Consider the following 12,073-nt stretch of genomic DNA (forward strand, 5'->3'; position numbering starts at 1 on the left):
TGATCAACTTCAAATGAGCTAATAAGGCATCTAGAACCGGATGAAGCTGGCTAGTCACCTTTAGTCACATTTAGACTCACCAGCAAGGTGACTGGAAAGTTTTATGTTGGCGTTTTGGAGACGCTCAAGGTAGGTATTTTTTGGATCTTGCATCACGACAATGCACCGGCCCATTCCGCGTCGTTGGGCAAACTGCGACTTTTAGGGAATAGAACAAGATGAAGTCGCACCTCAAGTGAACGCATCATGGCGACTTACAGGAGGTCCAAGTAGCTGTAACTGTGGTGCTAATCGGGCTAACTTCGTAGGACTGGTGCTTCCAATCATAGGAGAAACGTTGGAATCGTTGGAATCGTTGCGTAGAGTTAGAGCGAGACTTTTGTGAACGTCGTTGGGTTGGTAAAATTTTTCCTGAAACTTCTTTTCTTGTTTTTATTGACAAATTCCTGGGCCTTAATTGTAACACGTTGTATATATAATTTTAATATACTATTGGAATTAACACGTAAAATTACCTAAATTTATTTATTAATTCAATTGTACCAAAAGCGGCAAAAAAGACAACAAATAGTGAACATTGATTGCAATTCAAGAACTATTCACTATAAGGCAATTTTTATTCGGTCAAGCTACACAAACAAAATACAATCGACTTGATCGAAAAAAGTCTATTTTACATTTAACCAAAACTCCCAACAGGGATGATTTCTCGTATTTAAAACCAAACTAGGCGCCACAACACCCACAATTTAAAGTAAAAGCAAAAGCAACAAAAACATTCATATCAATACCAATGGCAAAGCGTAGCTAGCGTTGCCATTCGGACAAATGCACGGAAGACAAAAAAAAAGGAAAATGGTTTTAAATACCATTTTTTTGTAAACAGTTTTTTATTTAATTTCAAACACTACACAAAAACACAAATTTTATGACCTGATCACAATTATCTCAAAATCAACCGAATTAGCTGTTGATTCAACTTCGCAAAAATTGTTGGTTTTCAATCGACCGTGTCAACATACAAATCAACAAAAAAAAAAGTTCAAAAAGTAAGCCGCAGCTTAGTTAAAAAAAAAAATACAAATTAACAGGGCGCTGAAAAACTCGTCGTAAGCATTGCACGCTATCTTCACATCTGTGACGGCCCCCAGCGGGTTAGGGGGTCAGGTATGCCTGTCGTAACAGGCGACTAAAATACCAGATTCAAGGGGTTGTGTAGCGCAACCCTTTCAGGTTGTCAGCGCAATATATAGCTTCTCCAAACCCAATTGTCAACCTCACCTATCCGTGGCGAATCCTGTTTCATTAACAGTCGAGGCTCTGGCGAGCCCGAACTCCTCATGAATCTAAGGGGTGGAGGGCGTTGTGGCCAAAAGGTTGTTGTTGTAGTAGGTCGCATGTGGTCATAACAAATCGTTCTTGAGATGGTCGGGCTTGGGACCGAAACGTACCGGATCTGCATCCGGCAAAGGACCATCAACATCGATAACACTCCCCAAGGCCTTCGGGGAGAGTCCTTATCGCTACAACAACAAAAACATCACATCTGTGGCCGCCTAGCTCTACTCTGTTAACTAACTATTATTATTGTCACCCAAAGAATAACAAAAAAAAAATTGTTAAAATAACAGATTTCGGTCAACATAAGAATAACAGTGGCTGTTGGTATGAAAGCGATTTCTGTGGCATGATAGTTATAAGAACAAATAAGTGAGCACCGTGAGCGTAAGTTTCTATTTAAAATCAGCTGATGAATTTGCCTAGTATTTACAGTTGTTCGCTGTTGGCCATTGAAATCAGTTATTTTAACAGAAAATTAATTAATTAGTTACCTTGATTAGGGATCTGTATTTTTTACACCATATTGTTAACCTGATACCAACTGTTTTTCTTCTGTTAAAATAACTAAACAAACTTGTTTTCTTGACAAGAAACTCGGTTGAATACACCATAATATGATCTATTTTCCTGAATGTCTGTTTATTTATGAACAACAAACATGATCAGTTATTTTAATAGCTTCATTTATTTCGTTGTAAAGGCTCTTAATACAAATTTTTTACTTTAATAAAATTTCCTAGAGTTTTCAGCAAGGCGAATCTATACAAGGTGATGGCAAAGCGAATTAGATCCAATTCGCTATGCAGAAGAATGTCAAGACAAAGGAAAATTAGATTTCGATTAACTGGCATATTGTTGTATCAGGCGTTGTTTGGGCAGTAAGATCTTTCCGGAGCTACAAATCTCCGGGAGTGGATGGCATATATCCAGCCTTTCTGCAGCAGGGAGAGGAATTGATCCCACACCTGGCCAGGATTATGAGGGATAGCCTCACACTGGCATACATCCCGACGGTGTGAAGAGCAAAAGTGATATTTATACCTAAGGTGGCTAAAAAGCACTACTCTAGTCCTAAGTCCTTTAGGCCTATAAGCCTAACATCCTTTGCTCTCAAAGCAATGGAGAAGAGTGTAGACCACGAGATTAGATCAAAGGCTCTCGATAGAATGCCACTACATAGAGATTAGCATGCATATAGGACAGGCAGATCGACAGAAACTGCATTGTATCAGCTGTCCACAGAAATCCAAAGTGAGTTCGAGTGCGGGGAGGTTACGCTATGCTCATTTTTGAACATAGAGGGGGCTTCCACAGCACTACACACGAGAGTGTGAATCGGGCACTCGAGAGAAGAGAGATACAACGTCCAATCCGTATGTGGATAAACGCCATATTGTGTACGAGGATTACCGAAACCTCAAGTGGGAACGGTAGCGTAGAGATCAAAACAACGAAGGGATGTCCACAAGGGGGCGTTCTGTCACCCCTGCTGTGGAGCCTGGTAGTAGATGAACTTCTACAGAGGCTCTCACAAAACGGAATCCGATGTCGGGGGTACGCGGATGATATTGTTATAATTGTAAGGGGCAGATTTGAGAGTACCCTTTGCGACATAATGCAAAGGGCATTGAGGTTAACGAAAGAATGGTGTATTGAGGTAGGGCTAAGTATCAACCCTAACAAGACAACCATTGTGCCCCTCACCAGGAGAAGAAAACTGGAAGGGATGAGGCACATCGCAATGGATGGAGTACAGTTGGAGTACACGACCGATGTGAAATACTTGGGAGTCACGTTCGACTCTAAGCTCTTATGGAGGAAGCACGTCGACAACACCATATCAAAGGCCACAAGAGCAATAATGGTGTGCCGACGTATTGCAGATACTAAGATGGATGTACGCTGTGATAGTGAGACCTATCATAGTGTACGGAGCAGTTGCGTGGACATCAAGGACAATCATCAAGGCAACGCTTGGCATGTGTCTGCATTACGGGAGCCATGTGAACATGCCCGACGGCGGCAATAGAGGTGCTGCTTGAGGTAACGCCTTTACACATAATAATTGAGCAGGCAGCTAGGAGTACTTTAGTAAACATAGCTTAAGAGGGATGTGGAAGAGCAAAGTGATACAGTCACGGAACATGGAGAAGCTGAAGGAGCAGATTCCACTCATCCAACTTCCCAGAGATGACACGAGGAAGCTAATTAAGTTTGAGAAGCGCTTCAAAATAGAGCTGGGGAGCAAGTGTACGTGGGACCCCTCCAAAATTGAAGCGCTTCACCAGGAACACACTATAATATGGTACACCGATGGCTCGAAGACACCGGAGTGCATAGGAGCGGGGATCTTCGGCCCCGAACCAAAATATCCCTACCACTCTGAAAATATCCGAGCATCTTCCAAGCCGAAATTTTCGCCATAAGCCGGTGTGCAGAGATAAATTAACAGCGGAGATATACCAACGAGAAATTCGGTATACTCAGCGACAGTCAAGCTGCGCTGAAGGCATTATCTTCAGTGGAGATTAAGTCATCAATGGTCCTTGAGTGCGTAGAGATGTTAAACAGTCTAGGAGTGAATAACGCCATCCGTTTAGCATGGGTACCTGGGCACGGAAGAGTGAATGGTAACGAGCAAGCGGACGAGCTTGTCAGGTTGGCAGCGGCCAAAAAGCCAATTGGATCCGAGCCCATCGTGCCGATAGGGTCACATACAATAAGGGAAGAGTTTAGGCAAAAAGAGGCGTGTCTCAGAGAACAACACTGGCGCGAAAGTCCAGGACTTCGGCAGGCAAAATCACTAATAGAAGGGTACAACTCGAAGTTATATAAAGTGGTTAACGTCCCAAAAAGTAGCTTTAGAATTTTAACAGGCATACTCATAGGTCACTGCAGGTTAAAGAGCCATATGCATAAATTGGGCATATCGTCTAGTAGCCTCTGTCGATTCTGTGATCGCGAAGATGAGACTGCAGAACACATCCCGAAGGAATGCGATACAGTCGTGAGACGAAGACTTAGGATCCTAGGATTATCGAAATTAGAACGTAGTCACATACACTCTGAAGCCGAGAAACATTCTGGATTTTCTCAGAGAACTCGGCTTGGATGAGGTGTTGTAAAGAGATTGAGGCACCAATAGACGAATAGGTCGCAGTGCATAACCTTCCAACATCTATCTATCTACTTTGTTTGGACAGGGGAAAGCAATCAACTTATGAGATAACAACACCTGGTACTGAATTCGCCTTGCTTGACACATTAAAAAAGAAGGAAGAGTTTTTCTGAAGCAAAGCTTGGTGAAAATTTGTAAAAATTATTACTTTGTAGTGGTGAGCTTTCTGATTAATCAATCTTTTTGTTAATAAAAAAAGACATTGTGACAGTTCTACTAACACACATCAATGATTCAAAGCGGGGTTTGGTCGTGTAAAGGACCCATAATACAGAAAATGTAAGTTTTAGATAATATATTGTTTAAGTTTTTGTTGTTCTGTTTAAAAAGTGTATACATATATTCATATATTTTACAGAAGAGCGGAAAACCTGCTGTGAAGAAAACAATAAACCAAGCAAGCCGTTTAACTGGAGAACAAGTTGTAATATTAGCACAAACGTACAAACAATTTTCAACTTTATGGGATGTAACAGATTTAACACACTACTTTAACAATAGAAAACGAGAAGCTGAACAAAATATTTTCGAAGCATTCAACGAGAAATGTAATTTGGAGCTAACAAAAACTGATTTGGAATCTGAAATTTCGCGTCTTCGCAAAATATGTTCGCGTGAAAAGAGGAGAAAAATATTATGTAAACGTCAAAATAAGACATTTAAACCAACTTTTAATTATTATGAACACATTAAATATCTTGAACACGACGTTTCACCATATGAGTGTTTAAGATGTGGAAAAATAATTGGATCCCCACAAAAATTTCAAATACATGTAGCATCACATGATGACCTACTACCATTTAAATGTATCGTTTGTGAGCATAGATTTAAATGTTTCAGTAATTTCGTAACACATTTACGGCGGCATGCACAAGATTTCATATATAGTTGTGAAGTATGTAAGAGGCAGTTGGCAACAAGAACCGATTTAAAAACCCACATGCGTGTACATACCGGAGAAAGACCATTTATTTGTGAATTTTGTGGTAATAAATATCGTACATCATCTGATCTTAAAGATCATATGGGTGGACATGACGATGTGAAGCGATTCACTTGTGAAATTTGTTCAAAATCATTTCATAAAAAATCCAGACTAACTGTACATATGCATGTTCACAATGAAGTTCTTGATAAAATATGTAATATATGCGGCAAAGGATTTAAATCAGCGAAACATTTAAGACAACACAAGCAGATACATACAGCTGAAAAGAAATATATATGTAAAATTTGTGGAAAGCGTTTTGCTCAATATGCAGGCCTTAGCGGTCACGTGAAGTCTCATGGCACAACATTAACTGAAATAAATTCGAAAACTGTTGAATATACACCAATTGATGACTGCGATGATGATGACGAGTTTGAGTATGAGTAAAACGTTGTAAATAAAGTTATATGATTATACTACAACGCGAAAAGAGAAAGATAAAATCATCAATTGAGTAGACCGAAGCGCTCCAATTTACTCAATACACTTCTGTGTATAAGCATGCAATTTTGTATACCCAAGTTTTGTAGAGATAAATCCATAAGCAAAGAAGTAATTTCCCCCTATTTAACGCGCTTAGGTGGCATCACCAACTGAAATGAATAGAAAACGAAAGAAGTTGTACGCTATCTGAACCGGTACGGGTGTATTTTCAACGGCCAGAACCAAGTAAAATTTTTACGCGCTTTATATGGCTCTGCCACCTAACGCCAATGCAAAAATTACTGTTAATTTTGCATAAAAATTGAAAATTCAGCTTTAGCCACTTGAAACTGTGATGATGAAAGAAACTGAGCTCGAATTCAACTGAGTTCAAACTTTCACTGAAAATCTGGACTTAATAGAGATAGGTGTTATCCATATATATAGAAAGAAACCTCTTCTAACGGGACAGTTTTTCAAAGTGTGAGCATATATGTACATATGTATACATAAATGCTCAATATTTTACACCGAATCCCAAAGGCATCTGCAAGGCAGATGAGTTTTCAATGGCAGAAATACACTCGGAGTGTTTGCCAAATCACTGCCTATGGGCGACCACGATTAGAAAAACTCTACTATTTGAAAAACTTGTTTTGGCAGAGCACGCTACCACCACATCATGGCGTCCGCCAAGAAATATGACATATGAAATACATACGTCGTTTTGGGGAATCACTAGAAGTTTTCTGGGTCCACCCCACTAGAATTTTCGAGACCTGAAAATTTGTTTTGACATGGTTGAGCGATCTGCCAGTTTGTGCGATCGTCTTATTACCGGATCGGCACAGTGCACAATACACCATCCCGGTTCCAATAGCTTGATTCCATGGGCTTACACGTGTATCGTATTCTCTAACATTTCCGCGTCCTTCCCCATTTTTGCAGCTCTATCGGGATTCCTAGATTTCCACCGAAGCACAGGCTTACATGCTTTTTAGAGAGTATAACAATTTGTGTTTAAAATTGAAGGTTGTGATAACTAAATCTATCAAATAAATCAAACAAATTTAAATATTTACCCACCTTCTTAAGCATACACTTCTCTATAGCGGACAAAAAAGATGGTTGACGGTGAGTGTCCGCTAAGAGGAAGGCTTCACTATAGTACATATGTATGCACGTCAGCCGTTTGTAGCACTTAAATGGGTTTCGGGTTCGACTTCTGGTGCCGTAATGATGAAAAGTTTTACAGACCCACTTGGAAGTGATCGTAATACTATCAAATGTGTTTCCAACATAAAAATCCTGAAGAATTGGAACAGGCAGAAGCTTACAATCATTATAGAGTCCTGGTCATATGTGTATGGATGATGACGAAAAGGCAAACCAACTAGGAAAGGTAACAAGTGTTGCACATGATCAATCAAGCAGGAAAGGTTTGCAACCAAACTTAGCATTGCGAAGTGTCAAAAACAAGATCAAATCAAGTTTTCATGTATAGAAGCAGCTATTAGAGTGGGTCCTAGAAGGTTTATAGTATTTCCCAAGAGGACATAGTTATGTTGTAACATATACATATCATGGTACTGGAGGAGGCTTTTCAACTTGGTCGTCGATTAAACTTCTGGCAACACAATGGACACATTCAGTTTATGTGAAGGTCTTACGGGTCGGCTAGTGCAACCTATCCTAACTTCAGGTAATATACCCTTTCATTTGGCTTTGTTGATTTTCCAACAGGATGAAAATTAATTTATATTGAAACAATTTTCTGTCAATCCTTGTCCAATTCGACACTGAAGATGTCACAATGCCGAAAACGGTTTATTTTCAACCTAAATTTGAAAATGGGTGACAAAACTCTTACCAATAACAACATTTTTCTCATTTATATAAAAGTGATACGAAGACGTGAGATTTGTATACGTGAAAAATTATCTAATGAAAATCTCGTTCTCGCCACCTCTTAAACATGAGACATAGTAATTGGTTTTTTCGTCCAATTTTATCATATTACTGTCCCTTTCCGTCCAAGAGAGGTGTCCTTCTAAGGGAAGACTAGTTGTTCTAAAAATCGTAGTCTAATGGCGCATGAAAAACTATCCGGCCAAGGGAGGGGTCCGTTAGAAGAGGTTCCTCTGTACATGTGTCGTATCACCCGGTTCCCCCAGTTTTTTATGTAGATTTGTAATTTATCGCTTTTGTCCCTTTTAAATATGCTCGACAGGGAAATAAATGTATACATTTCAAATAAGAAAAGAAGCCAAACCACACCGACATTTCAACCTTTTTTTTTAATTTTGAATGAAAAAAATATATATATATTTATTATGATGGGTCCAACTTCGAAAGCCAATATCTATGTTTTGGAGGCTAACATCGAAAATTTTTTTGCATTTGGATCAATCTCTTCAAAAATATTGGTTAGGTTCAATACACATCTGTAAAAATTCGAAATTTTATTTTAACTATTAAAAGTAACTAATGTATTATGAATTACTTTTATGCCTTAAATGTTTTCATATTCATAGTTATGATACTCATAAAAAACTCCAATAAAACTTATGAAAATTAATCCGTTACTTATTAGAACAACTCATTCAAACTGGCAATTGCCTCATAATTATGGAAACCGCGCAAGTGAAGCGATTATTCATATAATTTGGTGAGGTTTACGCGCCTTGAGAGAGCATTCACGAGTTGCCCTTTATGAAAATATTCGATTATGGTTAACGTAAAAAAAAAAAATTCCAGTACATTCTGGGGAAAATTTGTGTGCATTACTTCATTGGGGTTCGTAATCCGAGTACGCGTCTTTGAATACCACACCAAAAAGAGTAGGGCCCAGTTTTAAGAGTGCACCATAAACTGCACAAGTGCCCTACTTTTCCTACTATTATTTTAAATTCCATGTGAGTATTGGTAAATGTACAGACTGTTTATGTTTTTGTGTGCCGCTGTAATTAATTAAAATAGAGTTTGATATTTTTTACTAGCTAGTTTATAAGCGGAACTCAATGTTCCAAAAATCTATTCTATACGTAGCAAAGAAAGACTGAAGCCCAAAGTCAACGGACTGCCCTTATTGGACCTTATCAGTGGGGCTTCATACCGGGTAAATCTACTATCGGCCAAATCTTTACGATACGTGAATTGACTTTTAATGCAACAGTGAAAATCGCCAATCGGCAGCGTAATGGAATATTATTTTTGAAAGATTTGTATATGAAAGCTCAAAACTTCGAAATATGGAACAACTTACAAAAGTACTCGCTAACTATTAGTAAGGTTTATTTTATAACCATTTCCATCTTAGTTTTCGTTGGCTTCCTCTTAAATTCGTTTTCACAATAGAGTATTTCGTTTTCATAAATAAAATATTTATAAGGCGGGCAGGAAAATGTGTCTAATTGTATGAGTTTTACCCAGTCGTGCGCTCGAGAGCTTCGGAAAACTTCGGCGTTCACCAACATTTCTTGTGAGCGTAGCGACAAAGTTTCAGTAAAGCAAGCAGTCAATCAGTTTTAGCTTGTACTTTAAACCATAGTACAGGTCTACAAGTAGGATATGTAGCAGCACGCACATACACCATAGTACAGGTTTACAAGTATGATATGTATGAGAAGGAAGCAATTCCTTTCTCTTTCTAACACATTGCAGTTTGACACTTCGGTCAGTGTCAAACTATTGTGGAACTCAGTGGAACCTGCGTGGAACATGCGTTTGACACTGAACGAAGTGTCAAAATTACCGGGGTTGCTGTCGTTGGAAGCGACGCAAGGAAACAAAAAACGGAGCTGAATATCAGATATGGGTTGCTGTGATGGTAAATTTTTTGAACGAATTTAGTATGAAAATGTAGTGCACCTCTATGGGTCCTACAGAAAATTATACAAAGGTCTTGAATTGGGATATCTGAGGACGCGTAGTTATTCCAGTATTAAGAATACAAACACGGGTGCTAAGTTTTTTTACCCGTTCAAAAGTTCTCCGCGAAAAACAGTTTGAAACCGAGGTTGACTGCAATAACCCGTCCCTAAAAATGTGGAAAGAGAAATGAGAAGACGCGTTTTGTCCTGTTATCAATAGTCCAAAGGCGAAAAAGTATTCGAATTATTGGAAGCGAGGTAAAAACGCGTCTATTAATACTTCCCCGACGGTTTTGGTCGTGTTTTAGCAATCGGCCCCGGTATAATGTATTTGTTAATTACAATTGTCCAAAACATATGGATTTTAAAGAGTGCTCGTTTGAAAGTAAATAAGGGCATTTCTTTGTAATTTTACGATAAAAATTTTACGCAGTTTTCGTTAGCAGCTACTACACTTTTCTTGGACCTAAGAAGTACAACAGTGCCAAATAGCATCCACAAAAAAAAACGAACAAGAACAAGTATTTTATCAGGTGAGCGTGGCTGTTTATGTGCGTGCTGCTACATATCCTACTTGTAGACCTGTACTATGCACGTACACAGCCACGCTCACCTGATAAAATGCTTGCTCTTGTTTTTTTTTTTGTGGATGCTAATTAGCACTGTTGTACTTCTTAGGTCCAAGAAAAGTGTAGTAGCTGCTAACGAAAACTGCGTAAAATTTTTATCGTAAAATTACAAAGAAATGCCCTTATTTACTTTCAAACGAGCACTTAATTACATCCCTCTTTAAAATCCATATGTTTTGGACAATTGTAATTAACAAATTGTGATACTTTATTACCGGGGATGATTGCTAAAACACGACCAAAACCGTCGGGGGAGGTATTAATAGACGCGTTTTTGCCTCGCTTCCAATAATTCGAATACTTTTTCGCCTTTGGACTATTGATAACAGGACAAAACGCGTCTTTTCATTTCTCTTTCCACATTTTTGGACGAGTTATTTCAGTCGACCTCAAAACTTCAAACTGTTTTTCGCGGAGAACTTTTGAACGGGTAAAAAAACTTAGCACCCGTGTTTGTATTCTCAATACTGGAATAACTACGCGCCCTCAGACACCCCAATTCAAGACTTTTGTATAATTTTCTGTAGGACCCATACTTGGTTGGAATAGTTTGGCTCTTTATAGGGTTTTTGTGGACATATGTAATAGTATTTTTAATCCAGTTCACGATTTTCCAAAAAAACCACCAAAAGCCTGTTTTTTTTTTGCATTTCCAAACTCATGTTAAAAATGAATTCATAAATGTTCTTCAAACCCACCTTTAACTTTCTGTGTGATCATTGGTTGCTGAGATATATATAACACAGTGTTGTAAAAAAGACAAAAGTGAAAATACCTGGGAAGTGATGTTATTTTTCTTGTAGATCTGGAAAATTTTCACAATGAACCAATTTTTTACAGCTTTTTTCGGGTTTTGTCAACTTTGGCGCCATCTGTGTATACTAATTTAAATGCAGACTGCAGCAACCCTGACTTGCATCAGAATTGAAATTTAATTACGAGTTCAATGAGTATTCATTTGATATACTCATAGCTGCTATTTAGGTGTAATGGCAGAAAATTGTACCGGAGGTGACAGCAATGAGCAATGACTGTTAGTTCAATGTCACGTCGTTAACAATCCATACTATAAGCTAACGAGCCGGACCCGTGCGCATCTTGCGCAACCAATATAAAAGTATCTTATCAAATATGAACAGAAATCAGCTGTTCTATCAATCAATTAAAACTTACAGCTTGCGCTGCCATCTGGCGTATGGGAGCAACTGCCGGTAATGCAGTGCAAATATTCACAATAGTGCCATAGTACAAAAAGATTTCTTTGTGTGCTCACAATCGTGTATTTTTAACAAATTATTTTAATAAAATACAGCTAAACAAAAGCACTACGACCAAAATTTCCCAAAGCTCGCGAATAGCCCGAATCTCCGTCTTTACAACCAAAACTTTAGATATAAATTTGGATTCCAAATAAGAAAGAAAAAGGGGCCGTACATAGAAACAGTAATTAGAATTAATATATATAATAGAAAGCACATAATGTATTGGAAACCGACAACGTATTGTTTTGTACACTTTCTTTGGACAACAAAAATATGAAGTATTTGCGGTTTTCGTCCATAGCTTTTTTTGTACAAGGAGCTTTGTTTTTTTTTATTAAATTGAACAGAAAAACATTATTTTCAAAAAATATAAA

The 12,073-nt window shown here is 38.3% G+C and overlaps 1 protein-coding gene across 6 annotated transcripts in view; it reads left to right on the forward strand.

Moving 5' to 3' along the window:
- Positions 1-12,073, forward strand: part of LOC137249763 (zinc finger protein 558-like) — a 147,918-nt gene that overhangs the window by 72,321 nt on the left and 63,524 nt on the right. For 2 of the 6 annotated variants that reach the window (XM_067781627.1, XM_067781633.1), the window contains one exon: positions 4,878-8,521. The exons of the other annotated variants lie outside the window; for them this stretch is intronic. In XM_067781627.1, coding sequence (XP_067637728.1) covers positions 4,878-5,900 — 1,023 coding nt within the window. In that variant the 3' untranslated portion in view covers positions 5,901-8,521. Of the gene's footprint in view, positions 1-4,877; positions 8,522-12,073 lie in introns of those variants that run through there. 6 annotated transcript variants of the gene reach the window in all.

The sequence above is a fragment of the Eurosta solidaginis genome, chromosome 4 (genome assembly GCF_040869045.1).
Source record: "Eurosta solidaginis isolate ZX-2024a chromosome 4, ASM4086904v1, whole genome shotgun sequence".
In the NCBI taxonomy this organism is placed as follows: Eukaryota; Metazoa; Arthropoda; class Insecta; order Diptera; family Tephritidae; genus Eurosta; species Eurosta solidaginis.